The 15,382-nt window shown below is 40.4% G+C and overlaps 1 protein-coding gene across 12 annotated transcripts in view; it reads left to right on the top strand.

Moving 5' to 3' along the window:
- Positions 1-15,382, top strand: part of WDR59 (WD repeat domain 59) — an 83,135-nt gene that overhangs the window by 48,329 nt on the left and 19,424 nt on the right. For 4 of the 12 annotated variants that reach the window (XR_011538534.1, XR_011538532.1, XM_008523431.2 and 1 more), the window contains exons 14-19: positions 240-404; positions 2,488-2,583; positions 2,739-2,895; positions 3,436-3,505; positions 9,237-9,390; positions 13,140-13,196. Coding sequence is in view for 5 of the 12 variants with exons in the window: in XM_008523431.2 (XP_008521653.1) it covers positions 240-404; positions 2,488-2,583; positions 2,739-2,895; positions 3,436-3,505; positions 9,237-9,390; positions 13,140-13,196 (699 nt within the window). In the remaining 7 variants the exon portion in view is untranslated. Of the gene's footprint in view, positions 1-239; positions 405-2,487; positions 2,584-2,738; positions 2,896-3,435; positions 3,506-9,236; positions 9,391-13,139; positions 13,197-14,468; positions 15,075-15,382 lie in introns of those variants that run through there. The other 8 variants (XR_011538536.1, XR_011538533.1, XM_008523432.2 and 5 more) reach the window with 3 other exon arrangements.

Here is a 15,382-nt window from a genome sequence, read left to right as displayed (position 1 = left end):
ACAGCTTTGGGAAGCTTTTTTGAGTCAAAATACTTTGAACTTATTAAATCAGTGCTAAAAGTCAAAAGCCGTTTTGAAAATGAGTTGTCCAAATCTTCCAAATTCATTTGTGTTTAGAAACTCTCTCCCTTCACCCGGTTACCAGGAGCCTGGAGTGTTCAGTTGGCTTATTTAAAACCATGTGCATCTGAAGACCCTTTGTGGATCATCTCTAACACAGTTGTGGATTTCCCTTGCAGATGGACGCAGCGGATAGGAGCTGCACAGTGTCTGTGCACTGCAGCAACCATCGTGTCAAGATGCTGGTGAAGTTCCCCGCGCAGTACCCAAACAACGCCGCCCCTTCCTTCCAGTTTATTAACCCCACAACCATCACGTCCACAATGAAAGCGAAGCTGCTGAAGGTGGGCATCTGTGTTCACAAATTCTCCTTGACGTTGTAAGAGGAGAGCTCTGTTCATGTGCATCAGTATCTGAGCTGAGTAGTAAATTTGGAAGTCATCTGTTCCTTATGCAGCGTTAACAGTTGCTCTTAATTTTGTGTTGAAAACAGAGTAATGGTTCCTAACCTTTTTTAGGTTATGGACCCACCCTCTTGAAAGTCTAAGGAGAACTATGGGCCCTTCCCCAGAAAAATTTGCACAAATGTTGCGTATATTTTCAGAAATATTGCTTATAAATAATAGACAATTCTGTAATTGCCTATAATCTGCTCACAGATCTCATTAAAGCTGCACATTAATCCCAGGTTAAGAACCCTGCAATACAGTTTCATTTATCTGGAAACAATAGGCAAGATGTATTGTGAAGCTAAAAGATACTTTATAATCAGAAAAACAGTATGTAAAGTCATTAAAAAATCCGTTCCATAAAAGGAGATATTATCCTCTTAGAATGAGGCTGTCTGGCTGTACGGGCGAGGTGTGCGAAAGGGTGGTGGTACCTGAACGGAGGCCGTACAGCCCATGTCTCCAGGTTCAGAAACTTGATTTCTCAGTTCGTGCAGAACTAATCAGGCAGAGTTTCCATGAAAAAGCCTCATGAGCTGGGGTGATACACCTTTTCAGTTTGAGCAGTGTCACCCATGAAAGTAACGGGAATATCTTGGCGAAACCAAGTTGACCTGGATGCCGTTCACCTTTTGCCTAGTTTGTATCATACTACTTGATTGCTCCATCTTCTTGGGGTATGATGTGTAGCCAAGAAATTTTTCAAGTGGTGTAAGGATCTCTGAAATGCTCATTGTTCAGATTTGATTTACATTTTGTACTTGGAATCTGAATATTTCGTTGCCTCCTTTGGACATATAAAAAAGATAGATTTTTCCATTGGTATAAACATGATAGGATTAGGAAGTGTCTTTAAAGGTCTAATTCAATGCTGTCCAATAGAAATATAATGCAGGCCACATGTAATTTTAAATTTTCTAGTAGGCACACTAAAAAAAATTTAAAAGTACCAAGTAAGGGGCTGGCGCCATGGCCGAGTGGTTAAGTTCGTGCACCCTGCTTCGGCAGCCCAGGGTTTCACCAGTTTGGATCCCGGGCGCGGACATGGCACCACTCATCAGGCCACGTTGAGGCAGCGTCCCACATAACACAACCAGAGGCACTCAAACTAGAATATACAACTATGTACTGGGGGGCTTTGGGGAGAAGAAGAAGAAAAACAAAGAAGATTGACAACAGATGTTAGCTCAGGTGCCAATCTTTAAAAATAAAAAGCAAGTAAATTAATTTCAGTAATATTTTTATTTAATCCAGTATATCCAAATTATTTGTCATATCAGCATTTAATCAATATAAAAATTATCAAGCTAATCTCTTTTTTTGCTTAGTTTCCTTTCTTTTTTTTTGAACTCAGTCTTCAACATTCAGTGTGAATTTTACACTTAAAGCACCTCTCAGTTCAGACTAGCCACACTTCACATGCTCGGTAGCCCCATGTGGGTAATGACTTGTGTATTGGACAGCACAGGTCCAATTTACATGCCTTTCTTCATTTAGTATGTGTATGTCAGTTTATATCTACAAACCGTGCATTAAAATGTTAGGATTTACATTTTTAAAAAACCAAAAAAAAACATCCATTCTAATTTTCAGTGAAGTGAAATCTGTTGCCCGTGGTTTCTATCATGCAGAGCAATTTGCAATCCAGCTTGTCAAGTATTACTTCTATTCCATGAAATTTCCCATGGAGGGGGTAGGGTGGGGGGAGAGGAAAGGAGAAGAACTCACTGTAAAGAAATGTGCCCTCTCGAACTGTGTGCTAAGAAAGGAAAGGGCTTCTCAAAGAGGGCTCCGAAATGAGTCTTCTCTTTGAGCCTCTGGAGAAGGTGGAAAGTGGGATGTTGTGTTGGAAGCCTCAGACACAGCCGTGCTCCCATCTCCCTGAACCTTCACTGCTCCAGCTGCTTTGCAGAATAAAAGCATTGTGATAAGGAGAAAGAATGTTGCTATTCTTGACTACGTTTTTTGGCTTTTCTAGATCCTGAAAGACACTTCGCTACAAAAAGTGAAACGCAACCAGAGTTGTTTGGAGCCCTGCCTGCGCCAGCTTGTCTCCTGCCTTGAGTCTTTTGTGGTGGGATTCTTGTACCAACCTGTGCTTTGGTGTTTTGTTTCATTCCTTCCTCCCTAAACTCCTGGGCTCCCTGACTTTGTGATCGTATATCCTTATTTTGTAATTCAACTTTAAGATAGGTTACGGTGTTTAGGCTGTTGATTTTTAAATTTCAGAACCAAGAAGACAGCGCTTCCAGCAACCCCTTTGCACTCCCAAACTCCGTCACACCGCCCTTACCAACGTTTGCCCGGGTGACCACTGCCTATGGGTCATACCAGGATGCCAACATTCCCTTCCCTAGGACCTCGGGGGCCAGGTTCTGTGGAGCAGGTTGGTCTCTTTTTAGTTCTCTGATTCTAGATTTTGAGAGACGGTGGCTAAGAATATCGTATAGTCTGTCTAAAAAAGTCTCCAGCAGAAAATTTTTCTTTGTTTTTGTTTCCTGAGAACTCAAAAGATTTCTGTAGTAGTGTTATATGATCTGATGCCAAGTTGGCGTCTGTGGACAAATTCTAAGAAAGAGTGTTCACCAGAATTAAGTCTTAATTTTTTTCATTCTGATGAGCATGAATTTGAGACTTTACTTAGAGCCCTGATTCTTGACAGGGGACAGGTCCCCTAGCAGAGAAATATAAAGTACCTGTGAAGAGTTTTTCCAAACCGCAGACATCCCGTCTCTCCTGGATCCTGGAGATTCTGACCTCTGTCCTTGTTAAGAATCACTGCAGTCGTGGGCCTTTGCACCTGATGAAAATGTGTCTGGTCCATCTGATAGACTGAGATAGACAACACATTGACCAGTGCTGCCTTAGGATTGTCCACGTCTGGCTCATTGACATGGATGTGCTCATCTGATGTCTCCTTTGTCAGGGTATTTGGTGTATTTCACAAGGCCTATGACGATGCATCGAGCAGTGTCTCCAACAGAACCTACTCCACGGTGAGTCCGGGAGATGCAGACGGAAGCTACATTCACGGGCTGAAGGTGGGCAGACACCTGACAGTGACCGCTGAGTTTGTCTTTGGACACTTGGTTGTAGTTCTTCAGTAAACACCCATTATAAGCTTTACTTGAGAAAGATCAAGCTTCATTAAATTGCAACTAAGCTGAGATTTCTACTGTAGGGTTACTACCAAACCATTAGAAGGAGTAGCTGGATAAAGGCTGTTGTCAAAACAAGGCAAATTCTTTTTTAGTGTGCTTTCCTCCATTGCTAATGTTAAATAAAACATTAAATAAAACTAGAAAAATAGCAGAAAAGATCATCGGTGGGCTGGCCCGGTGGCACAGCGGTTAGTTTCTGACATTCCACTTTGGTGGCCTGGGGTTCACTGGTTTGGATCCCAGGTGCGGACCTACGCACTGCTTGTCCAGCTATGCTGTGACAGGCATCCCACATATCAAGTAGAGAAAGATGGGCATGGATGGTTAGCTCAGGGCCAGTCTTCCTCAGCAAAAAGAGGAAGATTGGTGGCAGATGTTAGCTCAGGGCTAATCTTCCTCAAAAAAAAAAAATCATCCGTAATCTCATCACACTAATATCCTACTTCTAACATTACCAAAGTGTGTTTAATTTTTTTAAAATTACATATGTAGTATGTTGAAAAAACTCAACACAGGAGTTTTAAGTTAAAATATGAATATAGCTCTTCTTTTCCTTTCCGTGTCCCACGGAGAGCCACTGTTAACAGTTTAATATGTTTTCTGGTTAGTTTTTGTTTGTTTGTTTGTTTGTTTTCAGAGGCAACCTAGTGTAGCAAATGGGAGTGTGGATTCAGAGGCAAACTGCTGGGTCCAGATCTTGACCCTGCCATTCTCTGACCTTAGGACTCTGCTTGATTTTCCTCAACAGTAACTTGGGGATGATAACAGCACCTGCCTCCTTGATTTGCTGTGCAGATTGAACGAGTTAGTCCCAGTAAAGCGTTTAGAACGCTGCCTGGCACATTGGGAGTCCTCTAACTGTGTTTCCTCTTATTACTACTGGTTTTTGTTTTTCTAAAAGTTTTTATTAACAGTTTATTGAGATGTAATTCACACAGTGTACAGTTGACCTATTTAAAGTGTACAATTCAATGGCTTTTAGTATATTCATAAATAATGTACACCCATCACTATAGTCAATTCTAGAACATTTTTATTACCCCCAAAAGAAACTGCATCCCCTAGCTGTCACCACCCGCAGGGCTCCCATTCCTGCAGCCCTAGACAAACACCAGTCCACTTTCTGTCTATAAATTTGCCTATTCTGGACATTTCATGCAAATGAATCATATGCTGTGTGGTTCTTTGAAACTGGCTTCTTTCACTTTGTATGTTTTCGAGGATCGTACATCTTGCAGCGTCTATCAGTCCTTCATTTCTATTTACTGCCAAATAATAGTCTATCACATGTATGTAGCACATTTTATTTATTCATTCGTCAGTCAGACATCTTGGATTTCCACTTTTTGGCTATTATGAATAATGCTGCTATGAACGTTCATATACAAGTTTTTGTGTGGACATACATTTTCATTTTTCTTGGGTATATACCTAGGAGTGGAATTGCTGGATCATGTTATAAAGGTTTTTTTCCCTAATTAACGAACTTTATCTTTTAGAGCAATTTTATGTTCATAGCAAAAATTGAGTGGAAAGTACAGAGATTCCCATATACCCCTGTCTCCACATGTGCACAACCTCCCCCATAGTATTGGTTTTTTAAGCTTAAATATTGTAAGATATATACCATAGACTTCTGGTTCTGTGGTGTGGTGACCAAGATAACTTGGAAACCCTCCTGCTACAAACACCTAGAAATATTGGATGTAGTATAATTAGTGTACTTATGAAGAATAGCTGACTAACAAGAAAGAAAGGAGATGGAACCAGGTGCATGCACAGGCTCTGCTGTTGCTCTGGCAGGTGGCCAGTGTCTGCAGTAACCCAGCAGGCGAGACCTTGGCCCCACAAGACCTGGGAGCTAAGTGCCAGAGAGCCCCTCCATTGCATGAGGTTCCTTATTTGAAAGGTTAGATTAGACAACAATCACCTGCTTTAAAGGGAAACAAGAATATCTGCATCTGGGCTTTGGGAACAGAGGGAAAAATGTTCCTGTTAGAATGTTTTTCATACTAAGAGTATTTCATTGAGATATAATTTACAGTACATAAATGTGAATGTGTACCTTGATGACCAGCACCCAGATCAAGGTACAGAGCTTTACTCTCACCCCGAAAAGTTCCCTGGTCCTTTTACCCGGAGGAAACCACTCTTCTGACTTCATCATGTACAGTGTACATGTACGATGCCTACATCATTGTAGTTTTAGTTTGCCTGTGCTTGAACTTCATCTAAATAGAATCATGTAGTGTGTACTATTTTATGTCTGGCTTATTTTTGCTCAGCTTAATGTTTTTGAAATTGACCCACGTTGCTGTGTGTATCAATAGTTCCATTTTATGAGAATAATACAATTTGTTTATTCATTCTCCTAATGATGGACATTGGATTAGTTCCAGTTTGGGACTATTATGAGTAGACCTACATGTGCAAGTCTTTTTAAGAACATGTGTGTTAATTTCTCTACCCAAGCAGTAGAATCCCTGGGTCATAGGATAGGTGTATGTTTGTTTAATTACATTAGAATTGCCAGAAAGTCTGTCCCCAGTGGTTGTGCCATTTTACATTCTTACCAGCAATGTTTCAGTGTTTCTGGTTGCTCCACGTCCTCTCCAAAACTTGCTATTTTCAATCTTTTCAACTGTAGCCATTGTGGTGGGTGTATAATGTTATCTCGTTGTGGTGATGACTGACGATGTTGAGCAGCTTTTGTGTTTATCAACCATTTGGTATCTTCTTGTGTGATGTTCCTGTTCAAGTATTTTGCCCATTTTTTTTTGGACTGTGTTTCTTATTATTTATTTGTGGTAGTTCTTTATTCTGGTTGCAAATTCTTTGCTAAATGTATGTATTGATTTTCTCTTAATCTGTGGCTTGTCTTTCTTCCTCTTTAATGATTTCAATAAACAGCAGTTTTTAATTTGATACAGTCTAATCTATCACTTAAAAAATTTCCTGGTTAGTGCTTTTGTGTCCTGTCTACAAAAAATCATTGCCTACCCCAAGCTCATGCAAATATTCTTCTGTGTTTTCTTTTAAAAGTTTATAGGTTTAGTGGGGGGGGGTTTTGTTTGTTTTGGTGAAGAAGATTGGCCCTGAGCTAAGATCTGTTGCCAATCTTCCTCTCTTTCGTGTGTGGGATGCTGCCACAGCGTGGCTTGATGAGCATTGTGCGGGTCTGTGCCTGGGATCTGAACCCGCAAACCCGGGGCCACCAAAGTAGAACATGTGAACTTAACCACTACACCATTGGACTGGCCCCTAAAAGTTTATAGTTTTAAATTCCTTATTTAAGGTCTATAATCTATCTCAAATTAATTTTTGTGTATGAAGTGAGATAGAGATCAAAGTTTATTTTCTTCAGTAAAGGTATATAGTTGTTTCAGCGCCATTTATGGAAAAAACTTGCCTTTCCTCATTGAATTTGCATTTATACCTTTGTTGAAAATCAGTTGACCAGGTTTGTGGGTCTGTTTCTGGACTCCGGTTTTTCCTTTGATCTGTTGGTTCCCTGATGCCGACACTGTACTCTTAATGTAGCTTTCCAGAGTAGCCGTCACGTCTGCAAGTGTTCAGTCCTCCGTCTTTACTGTTCTTATTCAGGAGTGGGTCGGCTATTCTAGGTCTTTTGCATTTCTGTAAAAATGTGAAATCAGTTTATTGGTTTCTACGAAAAAACCTGCTTGTATTTTGATTGGAATTGTGTTGACTCTATAGAGCAATTTGGAGAAAATTATCTTTTTTTTTTATACATGTAGCATAATAGCCAGTTTTATAAAACTCAGAAACAAAATTAAGCAATACATTCATGGATACATACATATAATAAGACTGAAAACAAGAACAAGGGAATAAAGCATTCGAAATCCAGAATAGTGGCTATATCTGGGGAGGATTATCTAGGCAGATTAAATGGAGTTGGTGGTATTCTAATTTTTAAGTTGAATGTGACATTTATGGGTGTTCCTTTTGTTATTATGCTTCATAATTTATTTATATGCCAGTATCCTTTGGATTATATCAAAATATCACAAAATTTAATAATAAAAAATCAGAACTGCAATTATAGATTATTTAGAAAATAATGGCTTAGGGAAAAATGTATATATTGCATGATGTGTTTTCACTTAAGCTCTTCTCAGATTAAATTTAATAGATTTGAATTCTTTTTTTTAATGTTGATAAGAATATATTTTGTTTATTTTATTTTTTTAATTGCAGTAACATTGGATTATAACAATATATAGCTTTCAGATGTACATCGTAATATATTTCAAATTCTGTGTAGACTACATCATGTTCACCACCCAAAAACTAATCATAGTCCATCCCCTCACATGTGAGCCTAATCACCCCTTTTGCCCTCCCCCCATCCTTCCCCTATGGTAACCACCAATCCAATGTCTCTCGCTGTGTGTTTGTTTGTCTTTGTTTTTACCTTCTACTTATGAGTGAGATCATACAGTATTTGACTTTCTCCCTCTGACTTATTTCACTCAGCGTAATACCCTCACGGACCATCCACGTTGTCACAAATGGCCGGATTTCATCATTTCCTCTGGCTGAGTGGTATTCCATTGTGTATATGTACCACATCTTCTTTATCCATTCGTCCCTTGATGGGCACCTAGGTTGCTTCCAAGTCTTGGCTATTGTGTATAATGCTGCAATGAACATAGGGATGCATGTATCTTTATGCCTTTGTGTTTTCAAGTTCTTTGGATAAATACCCAGTGGTGGGATAGCTGGATCATGTGGTAGATCTATTCTTAATTTTCTGAGGATACTCCATACTGCTTTCCATAGTGGCTGCACCAGTTTGCACTCCCACCAGAAAACTGACATCTTGACAATAAGATGGAATCTTTCAATCTACTAACATGCCATATTTCTCTTTGTTTTGAGTTTTCTTTAATTTCTCTCAGCAGTATTTTGTATTTTCAATGCACATTTTTTTCATTAAATTTGTTCCTAGATATTTGATGTGTTTTCATGCTATTGTGAATGAAATTATTTAAAATTTTATTTCTAGATGTTTGTTCTAATATATAGAAACATAGTAGATTTTTGTAGATTGACCCATCTAAATTCACTTATCACTTCTAGTAGTTCCTAGATTCCTTTGAATTTTTTTTCTTCTTCCTCTCCCCAAAGCCCCCTAGTACGTGGTTGTATATTCTAGTTGTAGATCCTTCTGGCTCTACTAGGTGGGACGCTGTCTCAGCATGGCTTGATGAGCGGTGCTAGGTCCACACCCAGGATCTGAACCGGCGAAACCCTGGGCCGCTGAAGCGGAGCACCTGAACTTAACCACTTGGCCACGGGACCGGCCCTCCTTTGAATTTTCTATGTATACAATCATAGAAGTATTCTCTGCTTTTGCAGATAAAGCATTTTTCACTTCTCAAAGTTCTATTTGGGGTTTTTTTTTTTTTGGAGTTTCCCTTTTTTTTCCATTTTATCTATCTTTTCCTCTTGATTTCATCAGGAATGGCTAAGAATGGCACTACTTAGAAATATGGAAAGACTCAAGCCAGTGTGGATAATTCTGTGTTTTCAACCACAGATCTCTCTCGGCTTTGTCTGCTTATCATACTGGCTTGATCGCGCCAATGAAGATCCGCACAGAGGCCCCTGGAAACCTTCGTTTATACAGTGGGAGCCCCACCCGCAGCGAGAAAGAGCAGGTCTCCATCAGCTCCTTCTACTACAAGGAGCGGGTAAGCGACAGAGCCCTGGCCTTTGATTCTTGTTCCTCCCTCTGGATTCTTGTTCTTTGTCTCCCTGCCTGTCACACACAGCAGCTAATTAGTAATCCCCCTATGGTCTTTCACTTTCATAGTTAATTTGTTCAAGAAGGACCTTTGCTTTGTTCCTCTCAGTCGATTTTAATTACTGTAAATTGTGTGTGTGGAGGGGAGGGTTAGTTCTTAGGATCCATATTCTTCACTCCCCATCCAACCCTGTCCTTGTAATCCCCATTCGTTAAGTTGATTCCCATTCCTTCAGGTAGAATAATTTAGCTTCAGGTTCTCCTTGGTGTTCTGATGTCTGTCAGCAAATTAAGTGATACTTCTGAAGGCTTGGGATCTTGATATATTTGGAACTTCATAGTTGTGAGAAGTTTTAAAGTTGATCTCTAAGAGGTTTTATACTTTTATTAAGTCTACACTGAAATACCCATCTGAACAGACCAGTTTATACCAAAGTCACCCGAACCTGTCCTTATGTTCCTGGGTTCTTAAGGAACTTACCATCCCTGATGTAGCTATTAAGCTGTCAGAAGCCTTTGGTGATGACAGTGTAGAGAAAGTTGGCACAGCACAGGAATGATCCTGAGAACTTTCCATGTTGTCAGGTTGAGTATCTGGGCTTAAACTGACATGATGTTCTAAACAGAATTACCACTGAGCTACTAACAAACTCAGTTGTTAGGAATTCTTTGTTGTCTTCCACGAATTGAGAAAAGATGGATTGACTATAATTAAAATTTGTTTTTAAATTGAATTATTTTAAATAAAAAACCAATTTCTAGCAGTGCCTTTACTTCGGTTGCAGTATGGTGTCTAACCTTGGTTCACACTGAGAGTTGACCATCTCCAAAGTCGAGTCTTAGGGTTGTATGTGACTGAAATGAGTGGCAGGAACTGATGTTGGGCAAAACCATTCAGCTGAGTAGGGAAAATGATTGTTTTTGCTGCCTTTCTGGCCAACCCTTCTTCACATCTCTGATAGAATTCCGCCCCCTTGGTTGTCACAGACCTTCTTGGAACACCTATATCCTCCCAAGTCCTTTATGTCAAAAATGTTTAGGTCTTTTTTCTCCTTTTTCCTCAGACTAGCAGGTAACTGGTTTGAGGATTTGATAAAGTGGTTGGAAAAATGGCATTTTATTGACATAGTAACCAGACAAACTCATGGTTGGGTAAATGTGGAATTTTCTTTAGCGTCAGGCCCAGGTTGAGGAGATCGTTTAGTCAAACAGGCAGTTCTGAATTCCCTTTCAATTCATGTCATATGCTACTCATGCTTGGCTTGGGCCTGGGCAAAATAGATTGACTAGTACTTTTGACTCTGTGATAGTGTGTAAAGGCCATTTCCAGTCAAAATAACTCCAGTTCCAAGATGGGACCTCTTCTAATGCAGAAGCATTTATAAAACACACATTCACGGTTTTGATGGTCTGGCCTCTTTTACTACAAACACCATAATCAAAAAGAGGGACCACAGGCACATAGATAATTATCTCTTAATCAGATAGGGTCTGCTGGGGAATGGAGAAAGGATTGTGATATTTCAGTTTGGGGTGACTCCCAGCATGCTGCTTCTCCACAGAAAATGGGCCCTTAGAATCCTCTAGGATGATGAAGTAAGTGGTCTTTAAGTTTTATTTCAGATAGTGACCAAATAAAATAGGGGGAGACACTTTTATTATAATTTCATATGAAAATTTTGTATTGCTATTTAACGTTTATACAGAAAAGCTCACAAATCGTAGGCATATAATTCAGTGGATTAACAGCTACACAGGCCAAGAAATAGAACATTACAAGAACCCTAGAAGCCCTGGGGGAGAGAGACACATTTTAATGGATGACATAGTAATTATTAGGTTAAATCATGAAATTGCTGATATTTGACCTTTTTTTTTTTAAAGATTTTATTTTTCCCTTTTTTTCCTCCCAAAGTCCCCCAGTACATAGTTGTGTATTTTCAGTTGTAGGTCTTTCTAGTTGTGGCATGTGGGATGCCACCTCAGTATGGCTTGATGAGCAGTGCCATATCCGTGCCCAGGATTCGAACTGGCGAAACCCTGGGCCGCTGAAGCAGAGCGCATAAACTTAACCACTTGGCCACGGGGCTGGCCCCTTATTTGACCATTTTTTACTTTAAAAAAAGTTTCATGTGGTTCAACCTAATAAGAAGTTAAAGTGAGTAAGTCAGTTATTTTGTGATGACTCTGGAGTAAATTCATCTCTCTTTGAGCCTGTTGATGGCCATCCCATTTATACAGGGCATGGGGGGTGGTTAAAGAAATGAAATATGGCCGTGATATCTTATGTAGACCGTCTTATCTTCCTAACGGAGGTCAATACAGTTTTATCCCTTGAGGGGTATTTTTTTGATCCTCAGGTGTTTTAGTTTCACATGTCAAATAATCATTTTTAGTACTTTTGTTCTGGAAATGATTCTAGTTTACTAAATTTCTCAGTGCTTAAGTCTTCACTTTCAGCTTAAATTTTTCTCCTTCATATTTTTATTCTCTTTTTTAGGTCTCTACCCCTGAGATCTTTAAATGAGTAAGAGTAAAGGAAAAGAATAAAACTACATAAAGTATAGCAATGAAGGAATTATAGAGTATTTTGGAGACTACAGAAAAATCTTTCTAGAGCCATTGGGGATCACTGCTCATTTCTCTTGTTTTTGTGTGTTTTTAACCTGCTCTACTTAGGTCATATTGTTATATTCATCCAAATCTTCTCCAGATGGAATTTCAAGGTTTGCTCCTACAAATTTAAAAAATGTGAGAGACCTAAAACAACCATCAAATTCTGTAGGCAGTTAGAAAGCACAGAGAGATGCTAACATTCATTTGGTAACTGGACCAACTATTAGTAGTTGATGAAATACTGTTTATTCCTAGGGGAAATCAGAAGGCCCAGAACTTAAGAAAAACATTAGACGTTGCCCTATAAACATTTAAAAAATTTTGCAGCCTTCCGCGTTTGCTTCAGTGTATATTACTAAAATAGCTCTAACAAAGAAGTGGGGAGGTCTTGAAGTTAATAGAATAATTTCTGACTTCCAGAGTCAGTGTTTTACACTCCCAGTTTCACGTTGATGCTCGTACTGTTAGCGAGAGTGCCCTCAAGAGTCGAACTCTTCCGTGTAAGCTCCCTCTTTCCCTCCATTTCTCTTAGGCTCCCATTCCCCATGGAATCGCTCTGAGAATAGTCCTGCAGTCCCAGCTAAGACTCCGATTTCCCCAAAGCCCCGCAACCGCACACCGACAAAAAATTTGGTATTGAGTCTATTGAAGAACTTCTTCCTTTGTAGGAATGAGAATCTTCTCACACATATGTGTGCCCTTGAAGGGGAAAGCAGTCCTCCAGCCGTTTCTCCACTCGCACTGTGATCTTAGTCCTCGTTAGAAAACTGCAGACCTTAGTTCCTTTGTCAGAGCTGTGTGGGCGCCAGCCTCCTTCTATCTTGAAATATGTTTCGAACTGGAGGACGATGACAGTGAAGCCGGTTTGGAGTGTGATGGTTGGGAGGGAGGTGAGGGAATCCAAATATTGCTGTGCTCAGGTTCAGATTCTTAAATCATTTCAATCCTGATTTTGCAGTATATTATGGTACCGTTTAATCCATCAGATATGTGGGAAACTTTCATTTTATTCTATTTTTTCCTTTTAATTTTCTTGGTGTTTTTCTTCCCTCCTCCTGGGTGTAACGTTTTCACGCACAGATGTCTCCTCGCTCTGCCCGGCGACGTTGGTCCATACAAGCAATTAACGACTTCCCGGTACTGTGCGCTGTGCAAATGCTCTCCTTAACTAATCCTGTCTCTGCCCAAAGGCCCAAGAATAAAATGCCACCTCCCTGGCTTTGAGGAACCTGAAATGACAGGCTGGCTGGTTTTTGGGACCAGCATGATAAATTTTTCACTCTTGGGAGTCAGGTGCCAAGGACTGTCTCCTTGTTCCAACACGGTTTCTGGTGGGCGAATACTGAGATGGTTAAGGATTGTGAATGGACTTCTTTGAAAATGAAGCTAAATACTGGGTTTCTTGGAAAGAACCCCAATTATAAGCCTTTAGCTCACCTGATTTCATTTGGAGTATTTGTATAATTTCACATAGCTTTTAAAAGCCTACCTTTGGCATGGGGGGAAGCAGAGGAAGATATAAGAGTCTTCCACCATTTTGTCTCTCTGTTTTTATCGACTTGGTCTAGTTCAAAGAGAGAAGTGCCCACCTGCTTCATTGGCATGACACATAAGCCAGTTTTTAATCCTTTGGGAATTTTCTGGAACATATTTTTTCCTTACCATCAATATTTTGCATTGACAATAAAACTACTATGGACATCTCTCTTCCTTTTCTTTCTTTCTTACTCACTCCTGTCGGCCATCTCCCCTCTTCTGTCTTCCTCTCCCACTCCCTTCATGTTTCAGTAGTGCCAAGGTGACCTCGAGCTGTGCAAGGCAGCCTTGAGGCTTTTGTGTAAATTTCATTTGGCGTAAAAAATGTTTAGGGGAACAGTCCTGTAGCCTTTTCATATGAAAACCAGTTGAAATCAGGAGCCCTGATTAGCAACTACCACTGCTGCCAACAACTTGCAGGTGGAGCAGCCAACGTGACCACCTTCCCTCAAAAAGCCTGTCCCAGGGAACCCGACTGCTGAATTTCCACTGATTTTCCAGAACTCTCTGCTCCCGCCGCTATTTAAATAGGAAGTCATTTTGATTCACTGCCCACTCTGCTGATTATGCATTGTTGATGGGGTTGCTGCGAAGCAGTTGGTGGCTTATTCTTGGGCTGTTTTTACATTTAACCCATTTATTGGCATCAATGTTGCCTCCGATTGTAGCAGTAACGCTGGTGGTACAGTCGCAAGCTGGCTATTGGTTGTCATTCAGTGCTATTTGCACCAGTGCCTCCCTCCCCCCCCCACCCCTCTCTTCCCTGTCCTCTTTCCCATAATTCCATGAATACCTTCTTGGTATGTTTAAAGGAGCATCTTGGTGCTCATCATGTGATAATTTGTCTGTCTTGCTTTGTCTCTCTTCCCTCAGTCTCTGCTCATGAAATCTGTGGGGAAGGGGCATTTTCTGTTGATGGGGCATTGAGAAGACCTAAGAGAAATGCACAGTCCTTTGCCTCCCAGAGGTACTGCTTTTATTGCACAGAAAAGTATCCACATTTTAGCCCGTCAAAGTGGGACAGGAGCAATGCAGGAGGTGTAGGGGGCTTTGGGGCCATAGTGCCCTTCCCTCACCTGGAAAGATCAGCCACACCTCAGCCTGGTGTATCATTGTTGTCTGCGTGTCATTACCTGACAGTTGCACAGACAAGAGAGACTCAAAATCTCCAAAAAGATACTAAGGGAAAAAGAAGTCTTGGGGAGGTGTGGATGGAATATAAACTCTTTTTGTTGCCAAAGCACTGGAGGAAATGCCCTGAGAAATTGTCCATGCCCATTAGGGAGTAGCAGGCACCCGGGGCCCCAACATCTGTTTTGAGATTTGGCATGTCTTCACTTAGGCAGTCTTGTTTTATTTGAATCCCCAGAATAATTGGCCACTAGATAGGATTACTACACAGTCACTATCCCTGTAGCCTGAAGGGGAGATATTTCAAATACTAAAATCACCAACTAACAAAAAAAAAAAAAAAAAAAACTGTTTTGTGACCTCAATGATTTTTGATAATTTTTTTGCAGTTCTTCCTTGCTGGACTAAACGGATGAGTAGTGCTGTCCCCATGAGTGCTTTCACAGTTGGGTTCTTGGTGGCAGCTGTAATTAGGGGGATCCTGTGTTGGGGAACGTACTTCTATTCTAGGCTCAAGGGCAGCTTAGTGAAGTTCCAGAAAACATTACCGGTACGTCAGTATAGATCAAACAGAGAAGCACTTAGAAGCCTCATGTCTCAAGAAGTTCATGAGGAAGTCCCAGGAAATAGACTGTGATTTCCATAGTTCAGTGAAG

The sequence above is a fragment of the Equus przewalskii genome, chromosome 3, assembly GCF_037783145.1.
Source record: "Equus przewalskii isolate Varuska chromosome 3, EquPr2, whole genome shotgun sequence".
Classification (NCBI taxonomy): domain Eukaryota; kingdom Metazoa; phylum Chordata; class Mammalia; order Perissodactyla; family Equidae; genus Equus; species Equus przewalskii.
Note: the sequence above shows the minus strand (reverse complement) of the source record. Positions and strands in the feature narration are given on the sequence as shown.